Source organism: Perna viridis, chromosome 14 (assembly GCF_037379345.1).
Source record: "Perna viridis isolate PV_CMFRI_1.1 ecotype Kerala chromosome 14, ASM3737934v1, whole genome shotgun sequence".
Classification (NCBI taxonomy): domain Eukaryota; kingdom Metazoa; phylum Mollusca; class Bivalvia; order Mytilida; family Mytilidae; genus Perna; species Perna viridis.
The window spans coordinates 19,577,869-19,595,148 of record NC_142458.1 but is presented as its reverse complement, the minus strand read 5'-3'; the positions used below and the strand labels follow the sequence as shown (position 1 = coordinate 19,595,148).

General features: G+C 31.2%; 3 protein-coding genes across 7 annotated transcripts in view; 2 read left to right on the top strand and 1 right to left on the bottom strand.

The window, feature by feature from the left end:
- LOC148598537 (uncharacterized) overlaps positions 1-17,280 on the bottom strand; it is a 165,069-nt gene that overhangs the window by 138,309 nt on the left and 9,480 nt on the right. The window lies entirely within an intron of this gene.
- Positions 1,462-4,789, top strand: LOC148598539 (uncharacterized). Of its 4 annotated transcripts, none has more exons than XM_088561833.1 (3): positions 1,462-1,585; positions 2,494-3,147; positions 3,935-4,789. In XM_088561833.1, exons 2-3 carry the CDS (start codon positions 2,524-2,526, stop codon positions 4,187-4,189), a joined length of 879 nt encoding a protein of 292 aa, XP_088417959.1. In that variant the 5' UTR covers positions 1,462-1,585; positions 2,494-2,523; the 3' UTR covers positions 4,190-4,789. The 4 variants fall into 4 exon arrangements, with proteins under 4 accessions (XP_088417959.1, XP_088417961.1, XP_088417960.1 ...); XM_088561835.1 differs by having other exon boundaries at positions 1,499-1,585; positions 2,441-3,147; XM_088561834.1 differs by lacking the exon at positions 1,462-1,585 and adding an exon at positions 1,672-1,773.
- On the top strand, positions 5,956-16,024 carry LOC148598538 (uncharacterized). The gene is made up of 3 exons (XM_088561426.1): positions 5,956-6,360; positions 7,953-8,089; positions 13,230-16,024. The coding sequence occupies exons 2-3, from the start codon at positions 7,955-7,957 to the stop codon at positions 13,944-13,946; spliced, it is 852 nt and encodes a 283-aa protein (XP_088417552.1). The 5' UTR covers positions 5,956-6,360; positions 7,953-7,954; the 3' UTR covers positions 13,947-16,024.

Genomic DNA, 17,280 nt, shown 5'->3' with positions numbered 1-17,280 from the left:
TCTTAAAATCCATGTTATTCTTAAACTGAGCAATGCATATGAGTATTTGTAAGCCACATTAATTGGTACATGATTTATACCACTTAACACTACAATAAAATATCATAAAGGTATTATTGCTTAATTACACTTTAACTTCTAACATATGCACTCTTCCTTTGTACAACAATTATGGGCACCAAGGCCAGTAAGAAGATTAACCCTTCAAGTGCCAAAATAAATTTCCCATACTTTTCTGACTCACAGACCTAGATTCTAAAAATTAGCCCAAGTGAATATCTAGACCATGAAACAATGAAACCTGTCTAATATGGACTGATATGGTTATGTTCTGTTTAGGCAGGTGGTTAACAATTATTACAGTTTAGATGCCTTGTTTACACAGGTGTCTGTTTTAATTAAGGTTGGTGTTTGGTTAAAACAGGTTTCATACAATCAAATGAGATCATCAGTTCTTTAAATACATTGAATTTACACAACAGAGAATAGCTGTGAACTAGTCCAACTAATCCATTTAGAAATTGTATTGATATAAGTAGACTATCTGTAACTAGATCTCTCAGGGTCAGAGGAAGTACCGTTTAAGACCCATATCTAATGTCCAAATTAACACACATCGCCTACCATATAGAAAAGTAGTGAGAACATGAATATATCCTTCCTCATGTCACTTCGACCAAGTTAAGAGGCCTATCATTGGGTTTATATTAAAGAAGAAACATGTTTGTTTCTTGTGAGAGTAGTGCATTTAATTGTCCTACTTTTTACCATACTCAAAATCAACTTATTTTTGCCAATTTTCTTTTCTTTTTTTTTGAATTGTTCAGAGAAATTAGTGAATTATCCTCAGACCTGTTTCCCAAAAATTCACAATCAGAATTTTGACTATAATGTATTATATGTGAATGCCAATAATAATCAATAAATACAGATTTTTATTTAGGCATTCAATTCATAATGTGCATTTTTCAGTGAAAAATGCAGTATAAAATCGTGAGTAGGAAATTTCCTCAAATCTTCAAATTGGTCAAAATTTGAGCTGAGAATAGAATTGAGGGAAAAATTAAGTTTGCTCCCCTTACCCTACCCACCCATAAGAATTGGCCCTGCCCAAATAGTTTCATGGCCATTCTCTGACAAGATCATTTTTGAATTTTCAAAACAACATTTTTCACTTTTTTATCATGGTTTTAACAGAATCATATGAACTTTGGGAAAACAAATTAACTACCTACCTACCCAAAGCCAGGAGCCTGGGTCAAGTAAAAGGAAACCAACTTTATTTTAAATGTAACCCACTTTAAGACTCTTTACATCAAAACAACCGACAAATATGGCATTACAAACATTCGTAACATTAATGAATAACAAAACATATATGTTTATCCCATGGTTAGCCTCAAAGTGTAATAATATTGCAATATCTGATATAATATGTCTATTATGACATGCATTTAATTGTTATTCTTTCGTGCATTACTTATACTTATATAAAAATATGAAAATCAAAAGTGAATGGAATTCCCCATTAAAACAATGTAAAGATACCGGAGGTCCTTGATAAAAAGAAAGGAAGAACTTAAAAGTAAGTTGAACTGTATCCTGTACCATTTATTTTCCTAATGGGTAAAAACAAGATTTTTTTTTTTTTTTTTGTTAGGGTGAATTAATTAATTTATATAATTAGTTTTGTTTTGTGTCATGTAAAACTAAATAGCAGATGGTTTGATACATTTTTACAAGGATTGCAACTTATCAATAGATCCTTTTGTGGTAAGTTGGTGAGCATGCTCAATATACCCTTCTGCGAGGTAGAGCATGGGTAGAACAAAAGAATTTTCCTAACGGAAGTGTATATTGAGCATGCACTACGCATGCTCATTGACTACCCCAAAGTTAGCACAACAGGGTCTATTTCTAAATTTTCTTCATATGTATTTAATTGCATAAAGAAAAAATATATGGTACATTAAGTGATATCCCCCACATAATGGTGAAAAAAGAGGAAGGTAAAATGTTAACATAACCTATTAAACTTGGAAACTACATATCGCTAAAAAATGTTACTAAACAAGTGTGCAAAGTTTCATAAAATTCATTGATCCCTTCCCTGGAAACGGTCGGAGATGGACAGACAGAGGGATGGATATGCAACTTTTGGGAGAGTATCAAATAATACCTGGCCACTTTGTGTGGCATGGTATAAAAAGGGTAAGGAAGGTGCTGTTATTTATACTTGTTTTCAATCTGAATCATAAAATTGTATTGGTTTTCAAAAGTTTGAATAATGAAGAAAATGTGTACAATGTACTTCAAGGCAGATGTGAGAAAACAAAATCCATAATTCATGATCAGTCAATGCCATCTAGTAGGAATTTAGAGGTAATTTGATCAAGAATCTTCTCATTAACCGAAAGCATTTCTCTTCTGAACTTTTTAGATGTAAAGATCACAGCTTTTCTTATTCTTCTTACAATTTTGCTATTTGTCTAGACATAAACGTTAAAGGACAAGGCTAAAACCATGGACCCAAATCAAGTAAGAGCACTTCACAACTGCCATAGAGATCTATTACATGACCTTGACATTGACAGGCCTTTCCTACTAAGTTTATACCTTGACAACATTATCACTGAAGAGCAGAAGAATGCAATCCTGGAGGAAAAAACAAGAAGGTCAAAATGTGCAAAGCTTTTAGAAATCATTCCAAGGAGGGGACCAACATGTTTTCCAATATTTGTGGCTAAAATTCGTAAAGACTATTCCTGGATCGCTGAAAAACTGGAAAAAGAATTAAACAAGGAGCGCAGAAACATACCAAAAGATGTGAATGAAAAATTGACAGAAGTGATAAATCAGAAAATATGTCCCATGGTTTATGGGTGTGAGAGAAACATTATAACACCAGCCAGCAACCATCCTGGGCAGTCAGTTTCTCGACTGTCAGAACTTATGTCATCTCTAAAGTATCGAAGCCTCAGGGCTTTAGAAATGTCAACAAATGACAGCAGTATAGCCGAGGTTTCCCTACCGGGGTTGATAGCCAAGAAAGTACAGTTACTTCATGATGATGTGAATGAAATCAGAACAGAACTTCATACTGAGAGGAAGAAAAGTAGAGCTTATAGAAATGGTGATGAGAAAAGGGTAAAGTGATTAAATCACTATTTTTTTCTGACCCTCGCAACACATAAGTTAAAAAATATTAAAGTCTGAGAATATTCTAAACTTCCATGGTAACTACTATCAAAGTCTTTGAAATTGATGATGAAAATTGGAATTCTCTGGATAAGAATGCAGTAAATAAATGCTAAGAAAAAAAATCCTATATGTTTTTTGGAAACCAGTTGAGTTGTTTCATTAATATTCTATCTTTGTTTTGTATAAATTATATTTTTTACAAAAGCTTGGACTAGATATTTTAAAAAGTCCAAGTGTTTGTATTTTGTTTTTACAAGCTTAAGTAGTAGTCTTTGTAAGAATCATGCAAATTCTGTAAAATGTGATACACCTTAAAAAAAAGGCTATATATATTTTTTTTTTTATATGAAGTTGTTTTATGGGTCTATATTATGAAATGTGTAATTATTCATTCAAATCTGCCTGCTCTTAGGAGATAATCAATATTGAAAATCCAATAGATTCTATTGTATTTGAGTGTCATTTAAAGAGTTATCTCCCTCAATTTTTAAATCTACAGTGCATTCTATGTAATTCTTATCTCCTAAGAGCATTGGTTATATGAAAAATCGAATATTAATTTCTGTTTACTATGGCATTTCAAACAAAATATCAAAAATAAAAGTATGTAGGCTTTCCAACCATGAATCACATTTTGCATGATTCTTAGCTACAGTATTACTTAAAAACAAAAAAGGAACAAAATAAACAGCCACTTTAACCATTAAGTATCAAAATTTAACTTCATTTTCAGGTCAACAAAGATATTAACAAATTGAAGAAAGACCTCCAAAAACAGAAAGATGCAAACAAAAAGTTGGAACTATCAATGAAAAACAAAGATAAGAAAATCAGCAATCTGCAAAACTCAAACCTACAACTTGAAAAGGAGAACCTTGACCTCAAGGTCAGACTCGATGAGCTAGAGAAACCAAACACACAGCGCTATGGTTCTGCCAAGACTCAAGCCACACAAGGTGTGACAACCATTACAGAGTTATTTGACTAAGACTGCAATCTAATAACCATCAACATAAATGGACATAATTACAAAAAAAATCAACCTTTAAATTGACCTATTATAACCTTGTATTTTATACATGTATTACCATACAAATTATTATGTAAAAAATTCTTTAAAATAATATTAATATATATTTTACGCCATATCAAACACTATTAGGGTATTGAAAGTGCTTACTTTAAATTCAGAAATAATCGCATGCATTATTTATTATGATTTTGTCATTTAGCTGAAAATGTGAATTCCTTTTTTTCAATACATGTATATGTTTTTTAATTTAATTACTGTAAATAAGGGCAGTGAGAGTTTTAATATTGAGAAATGCATGTGTATCATTATTTTCATACATATCATTTACATTTTATGCTGAAGAAAGAGAAATCGTTTAGCAGTCATCTTTTCTATTGCATTATGTTTGGTGTTAACATATTTACCAATCAACCTATACAACTGTAAAATTTGAGTGATGTTTGTCCATTCATTGGCAAGTGGTTTCTTCTTCCTACATCCAAGACTAACCATGTCTTTGTTAATGGATGCAAGTTACAATTTCTTTGTTAAATAAATTTGTTTTAAAATGCCTTAGTTAATGCTTCTGTAGTAAACAGTCTAGTTAAACCTTCATGAAACATTGACACACCTACTGAAAGATGCAGATAATAGGAAAGAAAGAGAGAAAAATAAAGACAGCCTGTGACTGAAAAGTTTTTGAAGGTTGAATACTACGAAATATAGATAATGTGATTTTTTTAATCCTGAATAAAAACCCATTTAAAAAATGTACTTGCATGGGTAATACTACGTCAAAATTTATTTGATAAAGGTGAGACTGAGGTTTTTTCCCCACCTTTTTCATATGACTGTTATCAAAACTGTATACCCTTTATTAAATATTACTGAGATCTAAAAAAAATTCTTCATCTTATTCATGATTTTGTTTGGTATTCATACATGTACATATATATCACATACTCTATATTACACCCCTAGACCTATATTGCATACTCCATATCACACCCCTAAAAAGTACACACCTGAAGTATAGTTAAAGTATATGTTATGATGAACATATGACATGTCAAAATCTGTATTTAATGCTGTATCAATCCTTGACCTATATTATCACAAGCCGGTGGCCCTTGTATGAGTTTTACACTGTATTGGAGTCTCTGGTTGATATGGCATATGAGAAGTTTTTGGCATGAAATGTTCAGTATTTATTTAAAGCAAAGGGAAAAACTAAAAGTGTACCTGGTCATCATTTAAAAAATGGAAATCTTAATAACCAAATCCCTATGAATGATACCCCTATTCACATAAGTTTATGGTCAAAATTATGATGATGAATCAAGTCTACAAACAGAAGCATGAAATCTATTCCCAATATATATCACACACCTATATAAAACTTGTGGCAAAATATCAAGTGACTTTGACAAGCAAGAAATTGCAGAGAAAATTTTTTTGAAAAAAGTGTGATGAACAGATATTGGAAAAGGAGTATCCTATCTCCTTTGGAGCTGGGTACACACAAGCTATGATCAATGACAGAATTATTTAAATTATTCCATACAAGAGCCTTCAATTATAAAGCATAATTTTAAGTGAATAGTACTTAAATAGATCTTACTTCATTTACTAATTACTGATTATCAAGATTTAAAAATAACAAGTCATCCCAAATAAGCTGATTAAAGGGGTTTCCCATTTACGCCACAGTATAAATCCAATACTAAATAAAACTAATATCTAGTTTCAAAAAGAGAAGTTTAAATTTTCCAATTGTAATCTTTAATCATTTCAAAAAGCATTTCATCATAAACCACATGTTGAAAAGCTTATTTCTTCCACAGATACCGATTGTAGACACACATGAAAACTGCATTGTAAAATTTAAAATGTTTGAATCTTTAATCCTAAACAAATACGGTGGTGTTTAATCATAAGCTCCACAAGGACAGGATACCAGGGAGAACTGTTACGTTATCTTACTAAAAACTAATAACGATCAAAAACCTGCTATCTACATATACCTAGAACTCTGGGAGAAGGAACAGGGAACAAAATCCCTTCTGGGATGTAGTATTTACCATCACAATACTTCATGGAATATGCTTGAAGTGTAGTAGTAGTAGTAGGATAGATACACAAGAAAAGTAAGTAGATTTTAGAAATTTATCTAAGAGCACTAGCCAAGTTAGAACTTAACTGAACATCAACATTCTCTAGTTTTTTTGGCTACTTCCAAAATGATACAACTTACTGAAGCTAAACAAGAGTTTTACATCAATAAATTGCCACATATTTATCATAATACAGAAGTGTAAGTTTTCTTGGATTCATATGATTTCAAAAAAGTAAAGGCTTCTCTGGATAAAATAGTAGGGGGCAATGAGGGTGAACTTTTATTTGTACTTAGCAAACAAAATTCCACATTTTTTTTAATGACAAATTAACTTTTAAAGCTTTTTCTAAGTCAAAATCAACTATTTATTCAATGCCTAAAATTTTCAAGATTGACTGAAATTGATATACATATATATAGCACCAATTTTGGACTAAATTTATGTAATTTATATCTTATTGCATCCAGTATATGTAGTTGGTGCTATGTACATTCTTTCCACCAATTTTGATGATTTTAGGCACTAGAGAAATAAAAATCTAATTAGAGAAAAAAGACTGTGTAATTCAATTGGGCAAAACATAACCAAAAAAAAAAAAAGAAATCTCACTAGTGATACCCCTACCTTCAATTATGAAATAAGGATATAAACAAAGTCCTTGCTTAACAGGAAATTGTTGTCAACTTTTTTATAAAAATGGATCCCACCTTATGGCATACAAGAAGGATGTGTTAAAAAATGGATTCCACCTTTCGGCATACAAGAAGGATGCGTTAAAATGTCAAGTAAATGTGATGTGTAGTTGCTGAGAAAACTATAACGAAAAAAAAAATATTAGGGACAGATTACTCACGGACAATGGTATAACAGTATACCCATTCTCCTTTGGATCGGAGATATGATAATAATATCAGGAAACAAGAAACAAATAAAATACAAACGTGACACTCAAGAGTTCATAATCATGAAGACAACACAAAAACATTTCCAAATGAAAAAAATTTTAGTGTATGTTTCATCAAATACATCATATATACAAATACAAACATATGACACCTCAAAATAAAATAATTCTTTTTGTTTTTCCTACCCATTTTTTTTTCCACATGAAATCTTCTTTTTTGCCCCTCCACTCATGGATGGACAACAGTATACCTTAAAATGTTTCATCAACATTGATGGGGTGTATATAAAGAAAAACTGTGGAACTGTTTAATAAATTTAATTTTTTTTATCCCAAAATATTTCTCTCTTACATGTGACTTTGATACTTCTGTTGGTGAAACAAACAAAACACAACTTTAAAGATGTGGATTACAGTCTTACAGACACATATATCCCATACAATGGTGAAATGGGCAAAGCTCTCAAAATTTATAATTTCATAAACTGAACTCCAAAGTCTTGGAGATGCTTGGTCCAATCAAATCTTGGTCCAATATTTCATATATTTCCAATGTAACGCCATCATATTCACTCATGGGAAATCTCTGTTCTACCATCATGCAGAAATTATTATGTATCAGATCCACACTTTCTATTTAGCCATATTTTTGTTATTTCTCTACCATCTAGGTCCTTTCCAGAGCATTTCATTTTGATACAATATCATTTAATTCCAGAAATGGATCAAAAACAACAAAGGGCACTAAACCAGTGTCATAGGGACATCCTACGTGACCTTGACATTGATAAACAGTTTCTCCTTGACCTTTATATAGAAAACCTCATCACAGAGAACCAAAGTAAATTAATTGAGGTAAGTAAAAGATATTACCATGGTAACTGACTCTTTCATAAAGTTGTTAAGTTGATACATTACCCCACAATATGGTACTTATAAAATATGCATAATTTAAGTTGAACCAATGACCTAAAATGTCAGAAGGTATCTGCCATTCTTCGACTTTTAAAGAGAAGGTCCTCTTAAAAATCCATTGTTCACATGACTATCATTTCCACAATTTAGAACTGCTTTAAACAATGTGTAATTCTTAATTCTAAGATTTCATTTTTTTTTTTTTTTTAAAAAGTCCAATAATTGAAGGAAGCAAATAATAAGCCAGAAAAAAATTTTATAATAGAAAAAAAAATCTGACCCAATGTCTCATTGACAATTACTTAAAGATGGTAGCTTGATAGCAAACAAATGGCTTATTTATTTATAGTCTTTTCAAAAGGAGAATAGATACTTGAATTTTAAATTTTTTATTATGACTTTTTTAAGGAATTAAATTTTCTTCCAAGTCCTTATATTTGATAAGTATTTTCAATCTTTACACAAAACACAGGAAGTGAAGTCAGCACTAAATAATACATACATAGAGATTCTTAACAGTCGTTTCTTCAAGGTGTTGATTATTTTCAATGCAAAATCCATTGATATTGATATCCATTGAATGTGAATATCGTTCATAGACCCATTTACGTAAAGGACTAAAAAATGAACTATTTTTGTGTCTACTTACTAAACTTGAGACCAACAGTCTATACATCAACAGACACTTAGTATTACATGGTATAAAAAGTCAGGAAGAATCAACGAAAAAGGCATTAAACTCAAGCATCCATAGTTAAGCTCTTTACAATTATGTAGTACTCCAGCTAAGAATAACGCAAAATGTGATTCATGGTTGGAAAGCCTATATATTTTTTATTTTTGATATTTTGTTTGAAATGTCATAGTAAACAGAAATAAATATGTGGTTTTTCATATCGCCCATGCTCTTAGGAGATAAAAATTATATAGAATGCACTGTAGATTTCAAAATTAAGGGAGATAACTCTGTGAATGGCGCTCAAATACAATAGAAACTACTGTATTTTTAATGTCGATTATCTCCTAAGAGCAGGCAGATTTGAATGAATAATTACACATTTCATAGTAAAGACCCATAAAACAACTTAATTACAAAAATAAAAATATGTAGCCTTTTTTTGGGGTGTATCCCATTTTTCAGATTTTGCATGATTCTTACAAAGACTGCTACTTAAGTTTTGACTCTTTGGGTTTCATGTTGATTGTTTAAACTTTAAAAGATTTTTCAAATTAATTTTAAAATTGCCCACCCAACCCCCATGCATTTATTTCTGGAATATCCCTTAATTAAACATTTCACTTTTTTTTTTAAATCTTTTTACTTGGAAGTTTGTTGGAAGTTGTATTTTCAAAATCTGAAACTCATTTTTTCTTGTCAACTTTATTGAAATGGATATACATTTACTTTATTTTGCCTTTAATAGAAAAATAACCTTCTTATCAATATTTTTTACACTGTTGTCACTTATTGTTGCTAATTAGCAAGACTGGTATTTTCTTTCATACTATTTAACCTTTCTCTCTTGCAAACTCTTAAGGTAAATCAGACATGAAAAAAATATCTAAAATTAAAGTAATTACTGAAGACCATACAATAATCGCTTTTAAGTGAAGAAGATACCAAATTATCTAGATTTGTAAGGAAAGCACTGCACAACATTTACTTCCTGTCAGACCGAAATCAGGCTCTCAGTGCTTCTAAACTATGACATTAATTGGCATCAGATACTATTATGGATCATATACAATGAAACCTGTCAAAAACTGACCCCTATTGGACTGAAGCATTTGTTTGGTTTAGTCACCTAGATAATTTCTGTATACCCTGGTCCAAAATACATTTAAACAGATTTTAGAAGAGTTTAGACAGGTGTTCGGTATATTTAGGGTTTAGTTTAGACTTGTGTTTGGTATATTCAGCATTTGGTTTAGACAGGAGTTCAGTATATTCAGGATTTGGTTTAGACAGGTGTTCTGTATATACAGGTTTGGTTTAGACACGTGTTTGGTATATACAGGGTTTGGTTTAGACAGCTGTTTTGTATAAAAAGGGTTAAGTTTAGACAGGTGTTCAGTATATTAAGGATTTGGTTTAAACAGGTGTTCGGTATATTAAGGATTTGGTATATACAGGAGTTTAGTATATACAGGGTTTGGTTTAGACAGATGTTTGGTATATTAAGGATTTGGTTATAGACAGGAGTTTGGTATAAACAGGGTTTGGTTTATACAGGTGTTTGGTGTATACAGGGTTTGGTTTGGACAGGTGTTTAATATCTTAAGGATGTGGTTTAGACAGATGTTTGGTATATTAAGGATTTGGTTTAGACAAGTGTTCAGTATATACAGGATTTGGTTTAGACAGGTGTTCGATATCTTAAGGATTTGGTTTAGACACGTGTTTCGTATATTCAAGGTTTGGATTAGACAGGTGTTTGGTATATTCAGGATTTGGTTTAGACAGGTTTCACTGGATTCATCCAAACTGTCATCAACTTCCTAATTTGTATATGGAGTAATGCTTGAATACTTGAAAGGAGTGTCTAACTTTTTTCACAACCATAAAATTACGTCCAGATAATAAAACTTGGCCTATAGAAAACATTAGCACAGAATATTTTGTGCACAATTATATAGTTCAAAAATACATACAAATTAAAAATTTCAGTTGTCAATTGCAAATATTGAATTTAAATTTCGCATTTATGTGAATTCAATAAGACTGTCCATATCAGTCTGATCGTATATTTACTTTTTGTCAAACCAAAGCATTGTGACATCGAATCGTCTATGATGACACTGTAAAACTTTGTTTCATTTGACAAGCCAATTTATTGACAGATGCATTTAAAACCATGCAAAAAGATCATGTTTGTTTACACAAGGACATAAATTTATAAATCCAACAACGCTGTGAATAGATACCCAGGATAGAATAAAGATTTGATTTTGATAAGCACTAAGAATTACGTAAAAGAATGATAAAGAATGGTCCAGTTTTCTTACATACATTTGTCAAAAGTAAAAAAATATATTGAGTTTCTATCAAAATAAATCTCATGACTTCGAAAGAATTGTTTAATATAGTCCTTTTACTAAGAGAGCTAAATATGTACCAAATTCTTTTTTCAATAAAAAATACTGTATTGACTTTCTCTCATAACGTATCTATTTTCTTTGGCCGAAATATGGAGACTAGTTCTCCTGCTTGGTGAACGAATCATGCTAGGTGGTTTTTAGTAATATGATCAATACAGTGGAACTTCTCCAAACTGGACCCTCAGAAAACCGGTCTTCCCTTCAAACCGGCCATTTCAAAAATCCCGGCCGATATACCTTAAAACCTGTGTGTTTTGTCTTCAATAGACAGGCCACCCCCTAAAACCGTACCTTGGCCAGTTTTCAGAGTTTTAGTTACATATTTGAAATAAAAACAACCTCTCAATTCCAGCCACCCAGTTATTGTTCACCTGTAATAAATGTGTCAACAAAACTGTACGTAATATTACATAATTAATAATTCATTCACTGACTGTTTTGCATTTCATCAGTGGACAGATGATAACTGAAAGGGACAGTAGTTAAAACAACAAATTTAATCCAGACATTACATTTTGTCACTGGTTGGCTGTTAATTGGTGTGTACACACGTCAGGCAACCAGGGTCATTTAATAGTACAATCTTTACAATCTTTTAACTGTTAACTAATGTGACCTGTGCCCAAGCCTGAACAACATAGGGGTGAAATTATTAGACTTTGTTGATAGGTAATTTACAAAAACAATGCAAATAATTGATTACCATCAATAGCTCTTTGATCTTTAATAAACAGATTTCAAAACCGTGAACATTTTTTTGTTGGCAGTACCGTTTGTAAAATCAAATCTTTACAAATGATGCAAGCTTTGAAATGTAATAAAAAATTAGCAAAAATATGATTCATGGTAGGAAAGCCTACATATCTTTATTTTTGATATTTTGTTTAAAATGTTATAGTAAATGAATTAACATGTACTTTTTGTATAACTTTTGTTTGTTCTTAGGTGATAAAAATTATATAGAATGTATTGTAGATTTTAAAATAAAGGGAGATAACCCTGTAAATGACACTAAAATACAATAGAAACTGTTGGATTTTCAATTGGGAATTATCTCCTTAGAGCAGACTGGAAAGAATAGTTATACAGTTCATCATAAAGACCTATAAAGTAACTTAATAACAAAAATAAAAATGTGTACCCTTTTTTGGGGTGGGTGTATCACATACAGATTTTGCATGATTGTTACAAAGACTAATGGTTTGGTTTAAACAGGTTTCACAAATATGAACTATTCCAAACATTATCAAGCATTCTAATTATTTATATCAAAGAATATAATTTATAATTAGATTTTTTTTTAATTTATTGACCACCTATATTATTTGTGATTACCATCAATAGCTCTTTGATCTTTAATAAACAGATTTCAAAACCGTGAACATTTTTTTGTTGGCAGTACCGTTTGTAAAATCAAATCTTTACAAATGATGCAAGCTTTGAAATGTAATAAAAGGCCAAAAATTTTGAATTTGCATTAAAGATGTCTCGACCAACAAACTGACAAGGTGTAGGGTTATAGAACACATTAATGGAAACAGCTCTTAGAATGTATTGCTATTTTTCACAAAACCGGCACCCCTATAAACCGGCTATTTTATCTTGTCCCAGTGGTGACCGGTTTTGAGAAGTTTTACTGTATATGAATTTGATGAGAAAATGAGCAAAAATTATTCCAGAGGACTTACAATATCTAAATGTCTTCTTGGCTGTCAATTCAAATACTACTTATAATAAAAATAAATATTTTAGGTCCTGACGCAGATGATCAAGATCATTGCAGTGAACAAATAGTTAAGACTCCCATTAAAACAACAATGGTCCTTTCCTTCAAAATTCTCAACGACTAGTTTTTTGTCTAGTTATTTTAACTTGTTATCTTTTAGCTCTATCTAATCCTTATGATGTAACTTCTCAACAAACAGCACTACCTCGTAAAAAAAAAATGAAAACTGAAGCTAGATTATTTCTTCAATTTCAGACCGAGACTTCAAGGAGAGCCAAGGCTGCCAAACTAATGGAAATCTTACCTAGGCGAGGACCCCAATGTTTCCCAACCTTCGTCAACAAGCTTAGGAGAGACTATTCTTGGATTGCTACTAGACTGGATAGTGAATATGAAAAAGCTCAAAAAGAAATGCCAAAAGACATAAATGACAAACTTATAGATGTAGTAAATATGAAGTTATGTCCCTTGGTTTATGGTGTTGATGACCAAAATAGTACAATGTCACATGACACCCATCCTGGTAACCTAGTGAACCAGTTGGCAGACACTGTTCATACACTGCAGTATCGTTGTTACCGTGCATTAGGAACATCATCACGAGATCCTGCTACTTCATACATGTCTTTACCAAGACTAATTGATCGCAAAGTCCATAGTTTACAAAACACTATAAATGAAATGAAATTATCTCTGCAGGAAGAAAAGAAGAAAATAAGATCCAGTAATGGTTCAGAGAAAAAGTCATCAAGAGATGTTACGAAATTGAAGAAAGAGTTGGAAAAGCAAAAAGAAACAACAAAAAAGCTAGAATCAACATTAAAATCTAAAAATAAACAAATACATTCTCTTAATGCACAGAATGAAGAACTTGCTGCCAAAAATCAAGCATTAGAGAATCATGTGAACAATTTACAGAAAGACAGTTTGGTGTACCACCGAGGAGCTATGATTACTGAGTGGAAGATGTAATGGTCATACTTATTTATACATATATACAGTTTGCAATAATAAACATGAACTACAGAATAGAGTTTAAAATGTTTGAGATTGGATAGTTAATATAATGTACATTAATTAATTAGTCAATCCCGGATAAATTCAATATGTTAAGTCGAAGTAATTCTTGCAACTTTAGGAGCACTGCTGACATGCAAGTGTATCACACAACCAAATCTGCATAGGGATATTCATAAAAGTAAAAATAAGAATCAATGGCAGATTTCGTCAAAAAATCTCAGTGAAAAATTACCTACATATTTTGATGTCACAATACTTAGATAATTATGACATCATAACTTAAAACTAATTCTACACTTAAGGCTGTTCCAGTTAGACATATGAGGAGCAGGCAGAAAGCACTTTTTCCTCTTTGTATATGGGTGGATGTATAGGTCTCTTCACAAAATAGAGATTATAATACATAAATAGAATTTCTATAGGTGACTTCCCTGGTGAAAAAGTGTCTTCCTGAGGTGGCCCATATCTTTTAATGGAACAGCCATTAAGATTTTTTTTGTCAAACTGACTGCAAGTTGTTTCATAATCAATAGATCTCATTAAAAACTTGAAATGGCAGCGTATTTTAGCAAAACTTGATCATGATAATCACATAACATTATTATTACTCATCAACTCACTTTGGGCTAAATGCTGGACTAGTCTCAAATCAAAGCTCCACGCTACTCATTTCAAAATTTATTGGTGGATTTGAAAAAGAATGAAAAATTCTTTTTGATCATTTTTCCTATTTATTCGTAATACTCTCTAACTTTAATTGACAAGGTTTGTATTCAAGGTTATTTTGTACTTGCTTTTTTTTATTTCTTAAATTTAACTCTTGTCATGCTGCCTCTGGACCTGTTTAGGATTGGCCCTGGTTACACTTTATTGGTTCTCACAGTGTTAATCTTAGTTTAGGAGAGCCCAATTAGTGTCCATCTGCAAGCAGCGTGACTGTGCTTTAAAATTAGGCTATCTGATATAGAATTTGGTAAAAAATAATGACTTGAGAGCTGAAAGAAGAGGTCATGAGTTTCCGCAGCCCAAAAAAGTGTTATTTTTTTAGGGAGTAGGGCTCATTTCTCAACCCCTCGCCAGAGCAGAGTTAATCTATAGTGTTCTATTTTGCCTTGAATCTAAATAAGAATGATGTCACCGTATCTATGTCCATCCCTTGTATTGACTACTTACAGTTTTAGGCCAAACTGAGAGGCCAAAAATTGGAAAAAAAATTCTAAATGTTTCACATGAGTGACCCTTCAGGAGACTTCTGACCCCCACATGTGACTGTAACAAACCTTATTTGGCTTCAGTAGCCTTCACAAGGTACAGGCTGTGGGATGAATGTGCTTTGGTTCCTGTTTTGCTCCTGTTGAACCCAACATGTATCAAAAAATGGCCAGAAATGGCCAACAATTACCATTTTCGAGTGACAGACCCATTATACCGCATTGAAGTAGCACTCCAGATAAAAATTAGCAAAAATATGATTCATGGTAGGAAAGCCTACATATCTTTATTTTTGATATTTTGTTTAAAATGTTATAGTAAATGAATTAACATGTAGCTTTTTGTATAACTTTTGTTTGTTCTTAGGTGATAAAAATTATATAGAATGTATTGTAGATTTTAAAATAAAGGGAGATAACCCTGTAAATGACACTAAAATACAATAGAAACTGTTGGATTTTCAATTGGGAATTATCTCCTTAGAGCAGACTGGAAAGAATAGTTATACAGTTCATCATAAAGACCTATAAAGTAACTTAATAACAAAAATAAAAATGTGTAGCCTTTTTTGGGGTGGGTGTATCACATACAGATTTTGCATGATTGTTACAAAGACTAATGGTTTGGTTTAAACAGGTTTCACAAACATGAACTATTCCAAACATTATCAAGCATTCTAATTATTTATATCAAAGAATATAATTTATAATTAGATTTTTTTTTTAATTTATTGACCACCTATATTATTTGTGATTCATATAAGCAATAATGTTTTTTCTAATTGGTTTATTTCCAACTAAATAAATGCTTCTCTGCTATATGCATTTTTTTTCAATCTTCAATACATTTATTGTATACCATCTACAGTTGCAACACCAATAGGATGTTAAGATTTTCAGTTACCAATTGTGATACAGAACTAGATAAAATATATTACCTCAAGAATACAGCTATGAGTATACCTAGATTGTTTGGTAGAGTAATTGGTAAAATCTAAAGTCCATTTTACTGAAGGTTTGTGCTAAAATTTGATGAGTAATGACATCACAATGTTCTTTTGTACCATGACATCACACTGTACAACTTTTTTTGAAAAAAATCAACCAATGCCTTTAAATTTAGGCCATATGTCAGCCTTTTTTTTAAGTCTTATCTGAAGGTGTCACAAACTTATGTCTGAAATATTAAGATCTTTTGGAAAAAAAGCTTCAGTAAATAGCTATGACTCTAACCCAAATAAAGATTAATCTTAAATCACAACACAGCACACACATGCAGCTATAAAGAATAACAAAAATCTGGTAATTACCATAAAGTCACAACACTATATTTTACTAGGAGTAAATTCACTTGTCTGTAGTCTTTAAGAAGACAGCAGAATACTTAGTGTATATTCTTGGATAAGATCACTTTTATATGAAAGGTAAGTATTGAGTGGAAACCTAGCTTAAGGCAGAGAAAAACTAAAAATCTGGTTCTCAGATTTTATCACTTGATTAAATGGAAGAACAGAAGAGTCCTTACAAACATTATTATCATAATACTCTAACCTCCAATAGTTCATATCTTGCACTTGTTTATTAAAATCATATGAATGTTTACCATATTCTTCAATATGGAAAGATTCTTATTTTTAATTGTCTCCTCTGGAATAATTTGTACAAGTTTTAGCACATGAACCAAAAAATTAACTTTACATGGTCTACTTTTTTACAGTATTCTACATATTCTAAAATTTCCCTTTCATGATCTCATACGCAGTACATATTAAAAGAATAAATTTAAGAGCATGTAGTCACACTTCATAAATTGCTGTTAAGAGTTGACTATGTAGAAGCATCAAAAACTAAATCTTTGAATGATATCACATTATTTTTCGGCAATTATCAAGTGTAAAAACAGCCCTTTTTAAGGCCAAATAAGAAGGCTCCTGCATTTCCAGTTATTTTCTCTATGCCAAACTTCTTCAAATGATGTATGACTGTACATTCGTAACAATTCACTCTAAAATTATTCATTACAGAATTGATTAACATGACATGCCAAGAAAATACATAAAAAAGAAAATAAGATT

Coding starts and splice junctions, on each gene's coding strand:
- LOC148598539 (XM_088561833.1), top strand. CDS start 2,524: ATGGACCCAAATCAAGTAAGAGCACTTCACAACTGCCATAGAGATCTA. Junction 3,148..3,934: donor GAAATGGTGATGAGAAAAGG/GTAAAGTGATTA, acceptor CTTCATTTTCAG/GTCAACAAAGATATTAACAA.
- LOC148598538 (XM_088561426.1), top strand. CDS start 7,955: ATGGATCAAAAACAACAAAGGGCACTAAACCAGTGTCATAGGGACATC. Junction 8,090..13,229: donor ACCAAAGTAAATTAATTGAG/GTAAGTAAAAGA, acceptor CTTCAATTTCAG/ACCGAGACTTCAAGGAGAGC.